Raw genomic sequence first — 20750 nt, forward strand, 5'->3', positions numbered from 1 at the left:
TGCAGAGGCCGGGGGCCGTGGTGAGCCTGGCGGGCTTTCCAGCTGGGCCCTGCGTGGCTGTGGTGAGGTGCTAACAGGAAGGGCAGGAGGCAGGCAGTGGTCAGGGCTGGGGGAGGGGGACATGGCAGGAAACCGGTTAAGGAGGAAACCGGGAGGACGTGGTGGTGGATGGTACAGGGCAGAGTGCGGGGAAAGGCCACGATCACAACTTGGAAACTCAGGACAGAGCTGGCGGCCGCGTGGCGCCAGGCCATGCGTGTGTCTTCGCCCAGCCCCAGCCCCCCACCGCCAGCCCCCGTTCACCACGCAGGCGCCTACCTGGACCCACCCCCGGGCCCCCTGCCTGCGCTGCCCGCTGGGCTGGGCTGAGGGCCTCTCAGAGGACAGCCATCTGAGATGCTTCCTTGCACTCTCATCCTCTTTGAGGCAGATTGATAAATTACCTTCCAATGAAACGCAGGCCCTGGGCTCTCTCCCCGCAGCCCTCACAGGGGCCTTCCGTCGGGCTCTCCACCGAGCCCGCTGTGGCTCCAACAGCAAATGGGTCCTTGGTCCCCATCACCCTCCCTTCAGGGGGAAGGGACTCCCTTCAGGCAGAGCGAGCCCTGGCGCCACCGGGAGCAGGCGGATGCTGCCCGGCCCGGCATGGCCTGGGGGTCCCTCAGCACCGGCTCACCTGGCTGTACGGGTAGAAGAGGGTGCAGATGGCACAGTAGGGCTCCGTCAGGGCGGCCGCCGCGTTGAACTTCCTCTCAGCCTGGAAGCTGGCCGCCTTGTTCTTCCACTGCAGGGACAGCAAAGACCTCAAGGCCTCGGGGTCACCCACGTCCTCGTCCCCAGAGAAAGGGAAGGCTTCTGGAGTAAAGTGGGAGGGGGGAGGAGCTTCAGCACCCAGGGCCCCACCCCACCCAGTGCGCGCTCGAGGGGATGGGTCCCCGCTTCTCGGCCCCTGAGCCCCTCCGCAGGGAGGTGCCCTGGCCCCCCTCAGCTCAGGGCTGATCCCATCTGGGGACAGGAGATGGGATGGTCAGGCCTTGGCAGGTCAGGCACAGACTCCCCTGGGAGTCGGGCAGGGGCACTGCTGCCCCAATGTCCTGTAAGATGGAGGCCACTGACAGATGTCCCTCCCATCACCTGTCACCGGGCTGGCCTCCGCCGGCCTCGACTCCCAGCTCACTGTCTGCAATCCCCCACATCCCATTCCTGCACTTCCTGAGGACACAGGGGTGCCATCTGCCCTGGCATCAGCATCAGCAGTCCCCAGGAACCTGCCCAAGGAGCAGGGTCCTCATCCCTGGGGCCCCAACCTTCCCAGCAGCTGGGCCAGCATGGCTGGTACCACAGCCGTCCCAGCTGTAAGGCCAGAGGCTGCCTCAATGCACGGGGACCCTGGGGCCGCATCTGATCTCCAGAGAGGCCCCTCCTGCTCCCAGAGCTCCAGCCCGAGACCCGCTTCTAGAACCCTCCGCGTCCTCGCCCTCAAATTAGGTTCAGAATCAAAGAAGCCACCCAGGCACTTTTCACACTCCGCGTGCATCTTAAACGGAAGGCTGAAGCGGAAGATGATAAATGGGCTTAGCAGGATTTCTGCACGTAAGATAATCACTCCGACTTTCAGCCGAGTGTTAAATAGAAGCTTCTCCGTCTCTGCCCCTCCAGCTCCAGTGCCACCGCCTCTTATTCCAACTTCTCCCAGGCGCACGCTGGGTTCAGGCAGGCAGGGTCACTTCTGTTGGGACTGGCCGCTCCCCAGTCCGGCGCTGACTTTCCCTGAGGGCAGCTTGGCCTCAGGTCAGAGATCAGAGCCCGGAGCATCGTGAGTCACAGGTGTCTGCGGGGTGACGGCCAAGGGCGAGGTTTCCTCTGTTCTCGAAGCAGCTTCTCCCACTTCGGGGTCACGCGGCCCTGTCTCCGGTGCAGGGAGCGCAGGGCCAGGACGTCTCTGCTGGAAATGGACTTGGAAATGGGCCAGTTCCGGGCCCCATGCTGCTCCATGATCCTCTAACTCTGAATCCATTTCTCAAGTCTCTCCCTGGGGGATGTGGCCGGCACCTCTACCATCGTTCGTTGCTGCCCTCTGGAAACGCTCTGCGCCAGGCATCCAAACAGATCCCGAGGCTGTGAGAGGATGAGGTGTGGTCCTCGCTCACCTGGAGGGCCAGGAAGGGACACAAACGCACAAGGGCCACGGCAAGTGTGCTGGGGGTCGTGGGCAGGAGCCTCTGCTGACGGCATCTTCTCAGTTCTCACAGGATAAGGAGGGGGCAGAGGTTACCACGGAGACTGTGAAAGCATCGCACCAGGAGCTCTGGGTGACAACTGGCCTCGGCGTTCCCGGCATTCCCAGCACCCACCGTGTGCCTGGCACCAGGCCACACGCTTCACCGGCCTCAGCCCCGTGCACCTCCCTGGCAGGACCCCTTGAGGGGGGCCAGAAGACCCCATTTTACAGATGGGAAAACCGAGTCACAGAAAGGCAAATGGCACCACGGTCCCCGGCTCCGGGCAGTGGGCTGGGGTGTGAGCCCAGGTGGCTGCACCTGCCCCTCAGAGGCCCCACTCGACATCTGAGGCCCTGGGCCCAGTAGAGCAAGCGCCCCCGGGGAAATGGAGCAAACAAGGGCAGGGCAGAGGCCTGGGGGCAGCCGGGCCTGACTCGGGAGCTGTGGGCTGGGCAGGGGGCACCTCAGCCCCACAGCATTTGGGGAGGGTCTGAGGCTGTGCCGGGGAGGGGTCTGCAGGCCCGACCTCGGCTGGGGGTGGCGGGAGTGAGCAAGCCGGGCGGGTGGCAGAGGAAGGCAGGGCAGGGGCACAGCAGAGCCAGGGGCACCCTTGCTCACCCTCGTCACTTGAGGCCTCCTGCTTGACCACAGACAGCGGGGACCGGGTGGGTGGCCTGCCCAGAGGGTGGCGCCGGCTCTTCTTGATCTCCATCTTCAACTTGGAAAAGGTCGACGGAGCCTAAAATGGCACAGGAGGCCTCTGTGGGAGCAGCTCTGGGGCCGGAAGTAGAGGCGGTGGAGCCCAGCTCAGAGGGACCCCAGTGTCCTCAGTCAGGGGCAAAAGACCCCAGGAAGCGGGCAGCCAACACCCACAGTGGTTTCTTTTCTTTTTTTTTTTTTTTTAATATTCATTTGTTTATTTGGCTGTGCCGGGTCCTCGATGTGGCACGTGGGATCTAGTTCCCTGACCAGGGATCAAACCCAGGCCCCCTGCCTTGGGAACGCAGTTTTAACCACTGGACCACCAGGGAAGTTCCCCCAACGGTGGTTTCTAAACCACATACGTGCCGTTGGCCTCCGGGACAGGATCCACAGGGGCCGTTTGGACGAGCGGGGCTGTGGCCAGCACGTGGGGCAGGGGGACCCCCGGCCCCAGGGACCCAGTGCCCCCTACCTGCACCTCGCCGGCTCCGCTCTCCTCCTCGGGCCCCGTCAGCTCCATGGGGGCTACCTGCTCCTTCCAGGTGGGGCCCTTCTGGGCAAAGTGCTCAGAGGCCTGCTGGCAGGACACGCGGCCCTTGTCGCCTGCCGCCGGGCCGGGCCGCGGCACCACGAACAGCATGGGGATGATGGGGCGCGGCTTCACCTCTGGCTCCTCGCTGGGTGCTTCGGGGGGCACCACGTTGAGAGGTGGTGGTGGGGGGTTCTCCTCGGCGGCCTCAGGGCCGGTGGCCGGTGCCGGGATCTCTAGCAGGGGCACCTCTTCGGTGGGGAACTGGGTGGGCGGGGGCGGCGGCAGCTGGGGCATGAGCGGGTGGTGGAGGTGCAGAGGGCCATAGCTCTTCTTCTTCCGGTCGCTCTTGGCCTTGGCTGGCCGCAGCTTGCCCCTCCCGTCCTCTGTGGGGACAGAAGAGAGATGAGTCAGAGGCGGGGGCCGGGGCACCCCAGGGGCCAGTGGCCAGGCACCCCCTTCGAGCCCCCCAGCCGGAGTGGGAGCCGGCTGCACTAGTTGAGGGCCCCTTCTGGCCCAGACAGGCCTTCCCCCAAGGAACCCGGGCTTCGGGCAGTTGTCACTGCTGCCAGGTCCCCCTGCCAGGCGGCCGAGCCCTGGAGCAGCAGCACCCTGGCCTCAAGAGTCCTGCCACACGCTCAGAGCACCTTCTGGAATGAGCACGGGGCGCCGAGGCGAGCTGTCGGAAAGCAGCTGGGAAGAGACCGGCTCTGAACATCCTTTCTGAGGGGAGGGGGGAGGAGGTGGGATGCATTTTCTTTTCATGTGTCTGAGTTTCCTTTATTTCTACAGTAAACGCACACGGTTTGTGGAATTTTTAAAAAGCAAAACCTTAGACAACAAACCATAAACAAGTGGTTCTACTTGTGTGAAACAGAAGTGCCAGAGGGGCCTGCAGGGCCCGGAAGACGCGAGGGCCGGCGCTGCGGGGCTTCCTGACAGGTGACGGGGTGGGGAGGGAGGTGGACAGGGAGTGTCTTCAGCAGCATCTTAATTCAGGACCACAGCGGGCGTGCAGCTCGTCAAATAAACGGAGATGGGCGGTGTGGTTGGAGGGGTCATGGCCCCCAAAGACGCCCACACTGTAGCCCCGGGACCTGTGCATGCGGAACCTGACATGGCAGCAGGGATCTGCAGATGAGGTTGAGCTGAGGATCCCGAGGCGGACCCCACATACTAACAGGAATCCTTAAAAGCAGGGGATCCAGCTGGGGCCAGGGGAGCCGTGACTACGGAAGAAGCCAGAGAGATGCGGCACTGCTGGCTGTGAGGATGGAGGACGGGGCCGAGAGCCAGGGATGCGGCACCTCTAGAAGCTGGAAAAGGCAGGAAATGACTCTCCCCTGGAGCCTCCAGAGGAGCCAGCCCTGCCCATGCCTGGATTTTAGTCCAGCGGGACCCATGTCGGACTCCTGACCCCTAGAAATGTCGGAGAATAAGACTTGCTTTCAGCCACTGGGTCTCTGTGGTCACATCACACAGCCACTGGGGATGCATGTGGGCGGGGGGCTCCACGAGGCCTGCTGTGCTCAGGGCGAGGTGTGCAGAGCCTCAGGGATGCCCGCCCACAAGGACCAGCGGCTCAGAGCACAGCCTTCGGGCCTTCCCTGCCCACCTGGAGAATGGGCACACGAGCTCAGGCCCTCACTGCCTGTCCTGGGTCCCCACAGGCTCAGGACGTCACATGAGGTGTGCCAGCAGCTGATACCCGGGGACATACTGGTCATCCTACTGATGGTACCCGTGAACCGTTGGTTCCAATGCGTCACAGTCTGGGTCTCTGAGGGCCGGGAAAGTAAGGACAACTCGCAGAAAAGCAGTGGTCCCTCTCCCGGCTAAACCTGTTACCACGTGACACGTGACAGGGTCTGCTGGTCCCCGCGGCATCCACACTTACCTCTTACTATAAAAACCTGTCCGTGTTTCACCCCCGTCCCTCAGCCAAAGATAACGACACAGGTGGGATGATGCTCCCAAGGGCAAGGCCATCACTTAGTCCTTGACCGGCCCTGACCCAGGAAGGGGTCAAGCAAGGGCCCTCCCTCCCTTCCTCCAGGCAGATCCCTGGCCCTGAGCGCTAGGAGGTAGCCGACCCCCACCCGCGGCCCCCACTAGGCAAGCTGCAGAGGCTTGAGCCAGCCTGGCCTTCGTGGAGGGGCCCCTCTGGTCGCTGCAGCCCGCAGGGTCCTGAGCAGGCAGCCGAGCTTTTCAGGAGAGGCTCAGAGGAGGGAGCGCTTGCCAGCGCCCCCCATGCCCTCTGGCCCTGAGCCTTCCAAGGGCAAGGGTGCAGTCAGGATCCCTCCTGTGCCTTTGCCCACCTGGAGGAGCCCAGCATGCTCCCCAGGACCCCCCAACTGACAGCACCCCAGGAACAGTTATCCAGCCAAGGAAAGGAAATGGGCATTCCGCAGACAAAGCTGCTTCTCCTCTACAGATGCTGGACTTGGATGGTCCTGGCCACTAAAGGTCACCTCCCTGTCCCAGGAGACGTGGGAGAGGGGGGATGGGGGGGCGCTGAAAGGTGGGGGGCGGGGAGAGGTGTGGGGTAAACACTGCTCATAAGGTTTGGTGACAGCAGCCCAGCCCCAGGAGGTGACCAAGGGCCCAAGAGATCAGGCTCCTTCCTGCCGCTTCTACTGATTTATAGAAATGGCGCTGAGGCAGCCCAGAGCCCCGTTCTGACACGGCAGCAGGGACTTCCGGAGAAACGGCTTTGTTCTCTAAGGAAATCCACTATGCCCTCCTCCCTGACAGTGCGGCCACCCGAATGGAAGTCCAACGACGGCCTCCCGGGCCTCAGGACAGCAGAGCCTGCGAGCTGCCCCGGCTCCAGATGCTGCTGGGGAAGGACACGTCCCCGGCTCCTTCCTCACGGCCACTAGGCCCTGGGAAGCTGACGGGGGCGCACCCAGAGGACCCTGTTAGAGGACAAGCCCAAGGGCACTAGGGACGCTGCGGAGCCCGGGCCCCGTCTGTCCTCACGCCGTGGGGACCACCGCAGGCCTAGGGCAGGCAGGCCGCACTTGGAAAGCCCCTTGGTTGGCCCGCCTGAAGGAGCCTCGAAATGGAGCTGGAACGGTGGCTCGGACCCGAGCCGGGTCCCTCCCCAGCACACAGGGCCTCTCACCACCCCCGGTGTGCAAGGGGGTGCAGAATGGCAGGGAACCCCTCTGCCCCAGCAGGGTTGCTGAGGCCCGTCTGGCACTTGTTTTTCGCGGGGAGGCACAGCCAAGAATCCCCCCACTGCCGACGGATGTTACAGCCGCGCCAGCTTCCGGGGCCCCCATGCCTCCTCTCCCACCAAAGTTCTCCCAGGGGAGAGCAGGGGGCGCAGGGCTGCTGCCTGGCTTAGGGACCCTGCCCTGCCTGGCCCAGCCGGCCTGCATCCCTCCTGAGCGGAGCCCAGGCCAGGCCAGGGGACTGTGGCGTGAGTGTCAATGCCCCGCCCAGCCTGCTGCTCACCGCTGGGTGCAGCCGCCCCGGGTCTTGTCCTAAAGCCGTCAAAAAAGGTGCGTGAGGGAGGGGGAAGTGACCCAGGGCGGCTGCACACCCATCCCCGGCCCTGCTCTGCCCTGCGGGGGACCACGTACTCTGGGACCAGCCCTCCTGGGGCCCTGCCGCTGCCCCTGCCACCCCCAGCTCCAGAGCTGCCAGAAGGGACAGTGGCCGTGCTTGGCCAGAGCTGGCCAGGGCCAGGCAGGAGGAGGGAGCCCTTGCGGTCCCAGCAAGCCAGGTGGACACGGGCTGCCTTCCCGCCAGGACCAGGACTTTGCTGTGCCGGAGGCTGCTGATCCCATCCTGGGCCAGGCCACAGGGCAGCTGCTCTTGCAGACCCCTGGCAGTGGGAGCTGGTGGGACCTGGCAGCCAGGAGGGGAAGCAGCCCCCCTCCCCAGGCCAAGGGACCCGCAGCCAGCCGGGCCCCCTCCTGCCCGGCTGGAGGGTCCGGGCACCTCCATCCTGCCCGCCTCCGCCTACTCCAGTCAGGGAGCTTCCTACGTGAGCAGCGGCGGCAAGCACACACCCTCCCGACGCAAACCTAAAACAAAATGTCCTGTCCTCGTGCCCGAACGCCCCTCACACTCACAGCTCTGAGGGGCAGGAAGCTGGCGTTAAAGGGAATCTAGAAACCACTTTAACGTCTTCCACTCGTTCCCCAGACGTGTTTGCTGTCACCCCCGACTGTGAGCACTTATTTATTTGATGCATTCAGAGCGATCTTCCTCCAAGGGCTTGAGGGACAGCCCCCGACTGGGGCGTGTGGCTCCCCAGCTGTGGCAGCCTCCTTCTGTCCCCTGAAGGGACCCCTTCCCCTCTAGAGGGGCTGATGTTCCGGGAGATGTCCCAACACCCCAACTCCTCCTTCTTGGGAACCAGGCTCTGGAGTGGAACAGGGACGGGGTGTCTGGAAACGGGAAGCAGCCGGCCGTGAGCAGAGGTGCCTCCTTGGGAACGTCCCCGCTCTGCCTGGGGTCCACAGCCACGTGACACTGAGCCCACCACAGAGCACGGAGCCTGCAGGCCTTTTGGAGAAGCCCTGGGGGTCCTGGGCTGAGGCCCTGGAAGGGGGACAGAGTGGCTGCAGATGCCAGGAAGGAGGGCACACATCCTGCAGGGTTTGGTCTACAGCAGCATGTTTTACTCTCAGTGGACACAGAGACCACCCCCCACCCCGCCCCGTTTAGGTAACAATCTGCTTAGAAAAGGGAAAACCGGAGAGGAACCAGGCCTTCGCCGTGCGTGAGCCTGCGGCCACCTCTTGGGATCCCGAGACACCGAGGCACAGTGTCCCTGTGACGGGGCCGGGTCCAAGCAGGGGGTGACGGGGCATGGGGGTGCGGCTGTCTCTATAAACAGTCGATCGGTTTGGGCGAAGGTTCATTTTAACGCAACTCAATTAACGAAAAGAGAGCCATTATTCCTTTGCTAAGCAGTTGGGTAAACAGTGCGGCTACTCTCGCTGGCTGCCCTGCATCCGGCCTCAGGCCGGCAGCCCCTTGCGCCTGCTCGAGAGGGAGGAGAGATGCCCGTGGTCGCAAGGCATCCTTCCCACCCTTCCCAGGAGGGGTCCCGCTAAAACCCTTGTCTCTCAGGACTGTCTGAACTGGTCGGGCCCAGGAGCCCCCGCCCTGGCTGGCCCCCGACGGGCTGACTCCGCTCCTGGGAAAAGCCGCTTCGGGCTGAAGCCAAGACCCTTGGGACAGGCGTCCTCCCACAGGCCCTGAGCGGGGTGTGCGTCCTCTCCTTTTACCCTCCAACAACCCCACTGGCCTGCCGAGGCGGCGTCCAGGGCCCGGTCCCCAGATTTCAACCTGGACTCTTTATTTCCACCTGCTTTTTCTCCCACTTATCCTGCCCCCGTGAGAGCACCGATGCCCCCTGGCAACTTTACAAGGTGCCACCTGGGGCGGCCCGGGTGCAGAGCCCAGCCTGTTCCTGCCCCGCCCCACGCAGCCCACCCTGGGGCAGGGCGGTCACCACCCCAGTCCTTGCCAGTCACACCAGGGACACCTGCCGAGTCTCCCAACCTCTTGGGCCAGAACCCCAACCTAGCCATGTCAACAACCACTGTCCTAACCTCCCTACAGCTCACCTCCACGGCCTCTGGAGTCAGATGCAAACGCCTCACCTGTTGATGGGACTCGGGGCCCTGGATCCCGGAGCCCACAGCAGAGGGTCCATCATTCATTCACCCACCGCAGCCCATGCTCTGACTCGCCCCACGGAACTGGGGCCCGGAGCACTCACGACACAGGCACAGAGCCGGAAGGACCACGTGCCCCTCCCAGCTGCAGACCACCCGCTCCGAGGGCGCCCCTCTTGGTTTTGGCACGTTTACTCTGTTACAGGCTAAACTGTGTCCCCCAGATTCCTATGTAGAAGTCCTAACCCTGGGGCCTCAGAATGCAGCCACATTTGGAAATAGTCATTGCTAATGTCATGAGTTAATAAGATGAGGTCATTAGGGTGGGCCCTCATCCAATGTGACCGGTGTCCTTCTGAAAGGCAAAATGCAGACAGACTGGCACACAGGGAGAGGCCGTGTGAGCGTGAAGGTGGCCATCTACGAGCCAAGGAGAGAAGCCTGGAACAGACCCTCCCTCGCGGTCTCAGAAGGAACCAGCCTTGCCCACACCCTGACCTCGGACTTCCGGCCTCCAGACCGAGAGACAATGAACCTCGGTTCCTGAAGCCCTGTGTCGGGTACTTTGTCGCACGGCAGCCCCAGCAGATTCGGATGCTTCCCTAAACAGTCCAGTGTCTGCCTGGCGTGTTTTCTGAACTTTAAGTAAACGGGACATGGGGCGTGGGTGCCCGTGTGACATTTGGGGCTGCATGTGAGGGTCGCCCCGGGGAAGAGCAGTGGCCTTCACTGCAGCCCCGGACAGTGTCCTTGCTCCTGCCTGCAAGCTGGCCGGTCACGTAGCCCTGACCTCTCCTGACCCCTCTTCCTCGGGCCTTGCTCCCTCCGGCTGCATCGAAATCAACATCCCCCAAGGCCGCTGGCCAGCACCTTTGCAGGGAGCCCCCCTAACACATGCAGCCCCGTATATGTTACAGCTCCTCCTTGTCTTTCAAAAACGTTTCTTAATTTTCTCCATAAAGGTCTTTTATCTTCTGTTAGATCTGCTCCAGCCTGCATCACCCTCTGGATGCTCTCATTATAGGTAGGATTTTCTTCAAAACCATGTGTTCTGTGAACACCCACATGTGACAAGTGTGGGGCGGCTCTGTGTGTCCAGCCCGTTTCTGGCAACTCCGCTAGCTCCCTGCGTCACCAGGCCTCAGCCTCTGGGTCCATTTCCACGGGGTGATTGTGCCTGCGCACAGACTGTGCCGACGCACACCCCCTCCCCGCCCCCCGCCGCCTGTGTCTTGCCTCCCCGGACTGTCCAGACCCTCCCGTGTGGACCGGGCTGTTTCGTGATGCCCACCAGGCAAGTGTCATGCCAGGCTGTCTGGGACAGGCCAGCACGCAATTTACCCAGGAAACTTTCCAGTCTTCCCTGCCTCCAGCTCCTGGGGGCCCCGCAGGGACACCCCCCCTTCCAGCCCGTGGGAACATCAGGGGCATGCGCCTGCCCCTCTCGGTGCCTGGTGGAATGCCACATCATCTGGGACACCAGCCACGAGCACCCCGGGGAGGGCCTGACCCCAAGCCAGGCAGAGCTGTGCCGGCTCACCTGCTCCAAGACACAGTACCGAAGAGGAACCCTCCAGCGACCTATGGCCTGTGATGGGGGCCCGAGGCACTGCTGCCTGGCAATCTGCCACCAGCCCCCCAGCCCCTCCTTTACACCTGGGGGGGCAGCTGCTAGGTGCCAACGTGTGAGCAGCTGAAGCTGCAAATTAGGAAAGTGAAACCAGCCGTGGAAAAGAAAAAGGAGCACCATAAAACATGGGAGTGGGGAACGTTCAAACGCTCACGGAGTCATGTTCCGCGACTAACGGGCCCCAGGCAGTGTAAAGGGTACGGTTCTGAGACACACCCACCATGGTGCCCAGATACAGTTTTTTTGTTCAACGCCAGCCTGCAGGTGGGGCATCCCCACCGCAGGCACGTCCAGCATCTGGCTGCAAACAGCAGGCCATCCCCTTTCCCAACTGAGCAGAGAACACCTCTGTTACGGACTGTGTCTGTGTCCCCCCAGGTTCATGCTGAACCCTGCCCCGCAGTGGGCTGGTTGGGAGGTGACTGGGTCATGAGGGTGGGGCCCTGGCTAAGGATCAGTGACCTTAGAGGCCAGAGGGCTCACTGGCTCTCTCTTCCCCCTGAGGACATAGTGACAGAGGGTCACATACAAACCGGGAGGTGGGCCCTCGCCAGCACCAGGGCACACCAGCACCCTGATCTCCCAGCCTCCAGCACCGAGGAATAAAGCCCGTTGTTTCAAGCTGCCCACCTGTGGATTCTGTTTCAGCAGCTGGATGGACTTCAGTTTCTGGGAGAAGAGGGACTTTTCACAGCACTCCCAGAATGCACATTTTTAGAAAACGCCCTCCCTGCCCACAAGACACATGGATGGGATTCTGAAGGCGCGGGGCCTGGCTGGCACAGGCACCGAGCAGGACTGACCTTCGGAGCCCTCGGCCTCCCGGCCCTGCGGCAGCGGCTGGGATTCCTCCTCCTCCTCCTCGGGGTCGGCCTCTGGTGTGGCCTCCTCCTTCATACCGCCACCAGCCTCCTCCAGGAGGGCCGTCCCAGCTGCCCCCTCGCCAGGAGACTTGGGGTCGTCCGGCTTGGGCTTCTTGGGCTGGCTCCGCTTCCGGTGAGACCTGGAGAGGGAGGCTCATCAGACGGGAGGCGAAACAACGGAAGGGAGAAGCCCTGGGCTGTGCGCCCTGTCCAGCAGACAGAGCCCCCCAGGAGGCCCGGGGAAGCGGGGGCCCTGGGTGGGGTTGGCTCCTGGGGGCAGGGGCGGTGGAGGGAGAGAGGCCTGGGGGAGGGGAGGGGATGGCAAGGTGGGTGTCAAGCGCGTGCCGATGGCAGCTGGAGATGGGATGGCGGGACGGACGGGCTCCAGGAGCCTCTGTGTGGTGGGGCGGGAGACACGGGGAGCGTGGGCTCAGATGGAAACAGAAGCTCGTGGAAAATGCCTGCGCGACAGACAAAAGGTGCACTTACGACAGCCCCGGCCTCCTGGTCTGCTCTTTCTTCCTCTCTAGACTTGGTTTCCTCTCCTCCTCAGTCTTTTTCCAGTGTCTGTTTTCTTTCAGACTAATTTGTCTAGAACGTAAATGTCAGGGGGTTTTTCTCTAGGACTTGTGTTAACTCCCTAGACGCTTCGCCGCAGGGCCTCGCGGGGCCCCGGGCTCTCCCTGCATCCTCTCCACCTGCAGGAGCTCCGAGCCCAGAGCCCGCAGTGGCCCCTTCTCTAAGCTGCGCCCCGGCCCCCCTCACCTCCTGCCCACGCCGGCCTCAGGGGCTGCGACAGTCCCCGGACGGGATGGAGGGCGGTCCTCAGGCCCCAAGTGAGAATCCCAGCTGAGGCTGAGCTGTGGCTTCTTAGTGAAAATGAGGGGGAATTGGGATTAAAAAGGAAGAAAGGAAAGCGACAAAGGGAGGGGGGCTGCAGGTTAGTGGCCAGGGCACCCCTGCCGGGTCCTGGTGGGACGTCCTTGCCGGTTCCTGGAAACTTTCCAGGGAGGGGGCAGTGCAGCTTTGAGACCTCAGGAGGTGTGTGACTGGCCCGGGAGCTGATGCAGGGGCCAGGGCGGTGGAGAGGCTCAGCCTTGGGCAGGGGACACCAGGACAGCCACAGGCTCCGGGTCTCACAGCCGAGGGGTTGTTTTGGAGAGAGCTGTTGGCGCTGGCCGTGGCTTCCCTCCCCCAGGGAGCTCTCCATGTGGCCCCAGTGGGGTCAGACACCAAGACCTTATAGGAGACCCTACAGGGTCCCTGGCAGCCGCAACTCCAAGGACCAAGTGCTCACCAAGGGGAAGCAGGGCTGTCTGACTGGGGACGGGTGGGCAGGGAGGCCCCAAGGGCTCCAGATGCCAGGACCCGCATCTCCTCCCAGGGGCGTCTGCAGCAGGACGCTGGGGGCTCACGGCTTCCTTGCTGCCTCCCGGCCCGACGCTGCTGGCCCCTGGGGTGCCTCCTTCTAACTGTCCCCTGACACTAACCGCTAACCACTGCCGGTCCCTTGCTGCTCAGCTGCCTAACTTGAGGGCCCCTGGCTCTGTGCCCTGAGCCCAGGCAATGCCCGGCACACGACAAGCCCTACTCGATGTCTGCGGCATGAAGCACCCTGATGACCAAAGGTGGAGAGCAGGGAGCATTCCAGGGAGGGCGCGGCATGGGCAGAGGCGTGGCATCACACACAGCATGGCGTGCAAGGGCGCACTGCGAGGGGGAGGGGTGCAGGAGGACAGGCGGGCGGGGACAGGGCGGGGGAGTCGGCAACAGACGGGGGCGGGAGGGGGCACGGAAGACTCAGGCCTCCCCTGGTACACTCTCCACACCGAGCGAGTTTGGGAAGTGCCAGGTGCAGCCCCGACGCGGACACAGGCGGGAAGCTCCGGGCTTTTCCCCAGCTGTCATCGGGAGGCTTCTCTCGGGGTCTGGGAATGCTGCAGGGCCAGGTGCCCACAAGCGAACCCCCACGCTGGCCCCAGCACCCAGCAGAGGGGCACCCTCCTACCGTCAACTCACCTGGCCTCGGTTTCCAGCAGCTGCCCCACTCCTCACCCCCTCTCCGGCCCTCCCCCACCCCCACCAACCCGGAACTGGCCCGGAGGCCACTTCTGCCCCTGCCCGCCTCAGGGTCCCCAGAGAGCCCAGGCCTTCCTCGGCCCCCGACACGCCAGTGGGCTCAGAGCTCTGCCCCCAGCACCATACCCCCAGCAACCACTGGGCCGCACCAACGCAGGGACCCCCCCAACCCCCCGAACGGGTGGAACTAGATGCAGAGACGTAGGCGAAGGGACAGGCCCTACTGCAGAGGGGAAAGTGAGGTGAACGTCGGCATGCAAAGGAGGATCTGTTCTGTGAGAACATAAGCTGGGAAATAACACCGGGGGAATCTGGGGTTGACTTGCTGACAGCTGTGGGGAGCTGTGCGCACACCCTAATCGCAGTCTGGCCGTACAGCATCCTCTGGGCCCACTCCCCAGATGCGACGCCTTCCCCTCTTTTAGCCATTTCTTCTTGTATTGACTTGCATGTGTCTCCTCACGCTGCTGCTGTTTTTTGGTTCTGGCTTCTCTGCTGAGTTGCCAGCACAGACACTTAGGCTGTGGCCATCCTGCCCACTTCAACCCCTCCCGGCTTCTCTCCCATTTTGGTTGTGGTGAGATTCTATATTACATTTTTCTGATCCTGTAAATATAGTTCATCCGTGAGCAACAGAGCTGCTCGCACTGCATTCTTTGCTCACTCCTTCTGGAGTCAGTAACTGGCCCCCTCTCTTAGACGCTTAGCTTTCCTGGTTTTCTCCAAGATCTTGGTGTGGCCTCCTAGGCAGGGGTCACATGCTCCTCAATGACACCCTGAGGCCCTCCTCTTATCTTGAGACTGCCTTGGACACTCCTGAGTTGGATCTGGTTTCCTTGATCCCATGTCTTCCTTGGTTGATGCCCTTGTTTAGCTGGAGCACATCCTCCAGCAGCTTTCTCAGAAAGGAGGGGGAACCTGGGACTTTGCTTGTCTCAAAAGATCTTTATTCCCTTCCCATACGAAGTTGGTAATTTGGCTGGGTATTCCTGGGCTGAAATGATTGCTCTCCTGACCTTTAAGACCCTTGTCCTTTGTCTATTAGCTTGTAGCATCATGATCGCCAAGTCCAGTGCTGCTTGGGCCCCGTTGACCTGTTTGTTTGTTCCAGAGGCTTTGCAATCTTCTGTTTAACCTGAGTTGTGAAAAGTCTGCATTCTAGATTTCCTCAAGCTGGCTCCCAACCCACCTCGGACATTTCTTTGCTCTTTTAAAGTTTTTTTTTTAGTTTCGTTGGGTCTTCATTGCTGTGCATGGGCTTCCCCTAGCTGCAGCGAGTGGGGGCCACTCCTCACCACGGTGCGCGGGCCTCTCACCGCAGCGGCCCCCCCTCGTTGTGGAGCACAGGCTCCAGGCGTGTGGATCTCAGCAGTTGTGGCTTGCAGGCTCCAGGGCACAGGCTCAGTAGTTGTGGCGCACAACAAGGCACAGCCTCAACAGTTGTGGCTCAGCTGTTCCGTGGCACGTGGGATCCTCCCGAACCAGGGAACGAACCCGTGCCCCCTGCATTGGCAGGCAGACTCCCAACCACTGCGCCACCAGGGAAGTCCTTTGCTCCCTTTTAAATGTCCAAGAGCCATCTCTTTCCTAAAAGCCTTTTTGTTTATACAGCAGGTTCTTCCATAAATGCCAAGTCACCTGCCCTCTCGCAGAAGTTAGTTTTCTTCTGCTCACTGCATGGCCTCTCCTGTGGGGTCCCGCTTTTTTTTGTTTGAGACTCTTTCACACTGAGTTTCTTCAGGGGTTTAGGGACCCCTGGCTATGACGTACAAGGGACTAAGATGTTCGCTGGTAGCTGTGTGTGGGCAGGGCTCCTAGAAGGGGAGCGGGCAGGTGGGAGCCCTGTCACTTCACGGGGGACCCCCAATATCACATGTGTGGCTTTGTTCCGTTGGGCCACTCTGACCCGGCCCTGCGGTTGGGGATATGTGAGGCTGGCACGTCTGATCTCCCCAGCAGTAGGGCCAGCGCCTTCTGCTGGGGGATGGGGTGGAGGAGGAGGCCCTGAGCTCAGCGATGCCTCCAGCACACCGCGGTCCCCGCCCCAGCAGGCGCCCGTGCCTGAGTCCCAGGCCTTGTGGCCTGAACCAGCCCACTCCCCGTCTGCAGGTCCACGGACTCGAGTTTTCTCTGTGCTGCAAAGTCAGGTGTCACTTGCCCCTCTTTTCCTTCCTTCAGAGTCTGCCGATGCTGCTCGTACCCTCTCCTCTTCCCTGTCCCTCCTTTACAGTCGTTTTCATGGTGTTTCAGAGGAGGGTGGACATAAACGTGCACTTTACTTGCCAGGCTTAACGGGATGTCACTTGGCGAAGATGATAAGAATTAGGTATTGGTACTGAGTCCAAATCCCTACACTGATATTTCCAAGATGGGAGCAGGTGTCCTTGGACCTCAGGTGGCAGGAGAGGCAGAGTGAGGGGGCTCACTGAGGGGCCCAGGGCACACAGCCCCTTGGGCATCCCAAGGTGGGGCTGTTGCCCAGAACTTCTGACTCCCCGGGGAGGGATCTGGGGCTTCCTGGCCAGGAGTCGCAGCCCCTTCCTCCAGTGTTCCCTGACCCACGGCGAGTAGGTGTGGCCTTCAGTGGGTTTTCTGGTGAAGTCACAGGGACAACAAGCTCCTGGGGCCGCAGGGGCTGGCAGGCCCCATAGTCATGGCCCCTTCTGAGCGGACAGGAGCTGCACCGGAGGAAAGGGCTCAGGAGCGTGGCAGGGTCAGGGTGGCTGGAAGGAGTGGGTCGGAGGTGCAGTCGTGTACAGCCTGGCCAGGGCATCAGGTACAGGGGGAGAGGCGAGACCAAACTGGCTCCTGGTGGGTCTGGGGGCAGCAGAGGGGGCAGGGATGTGCTCCCTGGCTCCTTGTTTCCATGGTGACCGAGGATGGGAGGTGGAGAGGTGGTGGGCGGGAGCTACTGGGCTGGGCGAGCAGGGCTAGCGGGCTCTAGCCTCCTGCGTGGGCAGCTGGAGGTCCCGCCAGGGGGAGCAGCAGAAGCTGGGGAGGGACGGGGCCCCGTGGGTCCGGAGAGGAGCACACTTCCCCTCCCCCACTTCCCTCCAAGCCCAGCTGCTCAGATGCTCTGCACAGAGTGCGTGTGAGTGTCCAGCAGAGCGCACACCTGCTGGAACATGTGGGCAACGCGGAGCATTCCTTGAAGCTCTCCTTGAAAATAATCAGGAGCCGAGAAGAAAACGCAGCCTGCATATGGAGGAAGGCTGCTCAGGCAGGCAGGCAGGAGCGGGGGAGGGGAGCAAGGCAAAGACGCCAGCTGGGCAGGGGTCCCACCTGGCGGCGATGGCGAGGGGGCCACGCAGCACGGACAAGAAGGTCACAGGTGGCGGGGCCAGTTCACCTGACAAGATCTAGGCGTGGAAGGAAAATCCACGGGAGGGCATCCTTTTCTCCCAAAGGAGCCAACACCTGCCTCTGCTCTCAGGTGACATCTGGGGCGGGGTGCAGGGGGCCATCAGGAAGGCTGGGCCCTCGAGGGGCGGGGGCCTGGCTGAGCCTGTCTGATTGAGGACCAAGGAACGGATGCAGCATCCCAGAGGAGAAGGCAAGGCTGCACAGGGATGGGGGCGCGGGAGGGTGCCCACAGCAGGCGGACGAGGAGCCCACCCCAATGCCAAGCCCTTGGGGAGGGACACTGGGAGATGTCTGGGGACATCTGTGGTGGTCTCACTGGAGGGCTGCTCCTGGCATCAAGTGGCCGGGGGTGGGGAAGCTGCTCAACCCCCCACAGTGCCTGGGACAGCCACCCACAGAAGATGTCAGCAGTGCCGAGGGGAGACCCTGGTCTAGGGACAGAGCCAGATTTGCCCCCATCCCCTATCCGGCAGGAGTCAAGGATGCTAGGGTGGTGCTGCCCCTCCCCCCAAACCAACTCTCCGACAAGGGAGGCTCGGGGGAGCCGGCAGCCCTGGAGACAAGGCACAGCTGGGCGAGGACAGGTTGGCCAAGTGGCCAGGAGAGAAAGTCACCAGGGACTCCTGAGGGCCACTGCCACTGGGGGTGGGGCGGGGGCAGCGGCTTCCAGCTTGGCATTGGGCCTCCAAATGTGAGTCCCCAGTCAGCCTCTTAGGAGGAAGCCCCCCCAACCAGTGACTTTTTAAAAAGGTGGGGGAGTCAGCCTTCTTTTACATACTAAAGGCTTTAAAGAAAATTGCATCCTTGGGAACACGACTGAATTTGTTATTCAGTCCCAGGTCTGCACACAGGGAGGGGAGGTGGGAGAGAGGGACGTTCCAGAAAGGAGGTGTGTTGTGCAACATGATGAGGGGACAGGGAGGGGGTAAGGGGCTCTTTGTGTACAGAAGGTTCCGGCCAAGGCCCGGCGGCCGGGTCCCCGTCCTCTGGGCAGGCTCGTCTGACAGCCTCTAATCCCATTCCATCCTGGAATGATGCCCCAGTCCTTGGCTGTCACTCTGTTGACCAATTAGTCTGAGCCATCACCAGTCAACCATTATGCAAATGCAGGATCACTCTGCTCCCTCCCTCGGGAAAGACCGGGAAAGAGCGGGAGCTGCAGCAGATCAGCCTCACCGAGAAGGTGCTTTTCGTGAGGAACACACAGGAGGGCAGAAAGTCAAAAGGAGAGACAACAAAAGAAATCGGAAAAGAGAGACACCTTCAAGCGGGCTGCCAGGAGCAGATGGGAAAGCACCCTGGAGCTGAGAGAACATTCTCAGAGAGGGGCCTCGGGTGGGGAAAACACACGGATGAAGGTGCGCAGAGAGGAGAACAGGCCCAGCGGGGAGAAGGTTCTGGGCTGGGAGTGACCGCTTGGCCAGGATGATTTCTCCCAGTTTCTGCAGAGCGCTGGGGTGCCACCAAGGATGCACTGCCCAAGGAACACACTGGCCAAGGCCCCACCCCTCAGGGACCAGGTCCTGGGGGAGGCGCCATCCTTGACCAATGGGGACAAGACCCGCCAGCAGTGACCAAGGGCTACAGATGGAAACCTCGCCTGAGGCCCAGATCCGACTGCAGCCTGTTTGTGCCGCCCACAAGCTAAGCATGATGTTTACGTTTTTAAATGGTTCAAAAGTTAAAAGAGGGCTTCCCTGGTGGCGCAGTGGTTGAGAGTCCGCCTGCCGATGCAGGGGACACGGGTTCGTGCCCTGGTCCGGGAAGATCCCACATGCCGCGGAGCGGCTGGGCCCGTGAGCCACGGCCACTGAGCCTGCGCGTCCGGAGCCTGTGCTCCGGAGAGGAGCCGGGAGAGGCCACAACAGTGAGAGGCCCGTGTACCGCAAAAAAAAAAAAAAAAAGTTGAAAGAATAATAACACTTTGTGGCATGTGAAAATGATATGAAATTCCCACTCCAGTGTCCATAGATAAAGTTTTATTGAGACTCGCCATGCTCATTGTTTACGGAATGTCTTACTGTCCAGGGCAACCGCCGTGGAGCCAAGTGGTCAAGGGAGAGCCTCCTGAGCCCTTGAAGCCCTAACACCAACACGAGGATGCTCTGGGCCGCCCCGCCCACTCCAGCCATACCCCAGGCCCAGCGAGGACCTGCCGACCGTTCCTTGGGCACCAAGAAGGAATCTGTTTGAAACCTGTCCACAGACAGCTCAGGCCCTGAGAGCCTGGACGTTTCCCAGAGAAAGAGCATGATGGAGTCGGACGCTTCCGAGGCCGCACGGCACTGCCCCTCACTCCCTAGCTCCGCCACCCACATCCCTGTGGCCTCGGCGCAGATGCCAAGAGGGGCAGCCACTCTGCCCTCTCCTTCCCCGCCGGACACCAGGCAGCGGCCGGGCAGGGACCACGCTGGGTGGAAGGAAGGTGGGCCGGGAGGGGGGCCTCTGAGATGGAAAGGGGTGGCAGAGGGCGTCCGGGGGACAGGTCTCTGTAGTCACCTCCGCGTCCGCGGATTCAAGCAACACGTTATCCGAGGCACCAGAACAAGCATCTACAGATGCAAAGGGGCAGGGGCGCGGCTCTCATGGAGGGAGCTCGGTGCCTGTGCCCCACGGCTCCTGCCATAGCTCAGAGTCAAGAAGGGCCACGCGGCCCCGACGCAGAAACGGGGCTCTCGCACCGGGGATGGCGCGATAGTGAGCCGGAAGCCTGAGAGGGACAGTGTGTGGGGTCCTGAGAGGGCAAAAAGGGCCCACCTCCCAGGAGCTGGTAGACAAGGAGTGGGTGGGAGCCTGAGTCCCCTGACAACACAGGCAGCGACGGCGGTGAGTCCCCAACAGCCCGCGGAGGAAGTTAGACCTGAGAAACACTCTGCCTCTGAAAGAGGGAGAAGTGGAGGAGGGAGGGGAGGGGGGAGAGAGGAGAGGAGAGAGGTGGGCGACAGCCTGCAGCCCCACCAGCGGGGAGCCGTGGGCTGGGCTCGCTGGGTGGCTCACCTGCGCAGGAGCTTGGCCTTGAGCGAGGCCCGGGAGGCGCTCCAGGTGCTCAGCTCGGGGCTGCTCAGGGCCGTGGGCCGTGTGTGGTCCAGCACCGTGAGGTCCTTGCCCTGCTTCCACAGCTCGTAGCGCTCCGGCTGCAGGATGCGCACAAAGACGTCCATGGAGATCTTGACCATGTCCTTCCGGCATGTGCACTGCATGTGGGCAGGAGAGAGACCACTGAGCCCGCGGGCCAGTCACCCCACACCGCGCAGGGCGCCTCGAGCCTACCCCATCCTCCCTAGAAATTCTCTCACGAGACAGGAAAGGGGGTCTTCTCACCCCGATGCGGGGGAAGGTGAGGCTGCTGCATCCCCGCAGTGGGAGCCTCTGGCCTTCCCCACGGAGTCGCAGCCCCCCACCTGACCGTGGTCCACCACGGTGCCCCCAGCCGCTCAGGAGCCGAGGCCACATGCTCTGAGCTTCGGCCGCCTCCAGTCAGTTCAAACCAAAATCTGCCTCCTGTCAGACATGCGTACCCCCGACCAGGTAAAACGCGCATGGAATGTCTTATAACAGCGGTAATTCCAAAGGTTAGTTAGGAAGAGAGAAAAAGCTGTCAGCCCCCAAAGAGCAAACAAGGAAACAAATGTGATCTGGAGAAGGTGCTCCCCCACCCCCGTGTGCCTGCCTTGGGCTTCGGGAGAGGAGGCTGGGGACCCAGGAGACTCAGCACCTGGC

General features: G+C 62.2%; 1 protein-coding gene across 1 annotated transcript in view; it reads right to left on the bottom strand.

The window, feature by feature from the left end:
• KDM4B (lysine demethylase 4B) overlaps positions 1–20750 on the bottom strand; it is a 134828-nt gene that overhangs the window by 12741 nt on the left and 101337 nt on the right. Inside the window, 6 exon segments of the mRNA XM_082650235.1 lie at positions 677–855; positions 2841–2961; positions 3397–3839; positions 11529–11728; positions 12078–12179; positions 20028–20224. Of these exon segments, the coding sequence (XP_082506361.1) occupies positions 677–855; positions 2841–2961; positions 3397–3839; positions 11529–11728; positions 12078–12179; positions 20028–20224 (1242 nt within the window).

The sequence above is a fragment of the Grampus griseus genome, assembly GCF_964374135.1.
Source record: "Grampus griseus genome assembly, chromosome: 3".
Classification (NCBI taxonomy): Eukaryota; Metazoa; Chordata; class Mammalia; order Artiodactyla; family Delphinidae; genus Grampus; species Grampus griseus.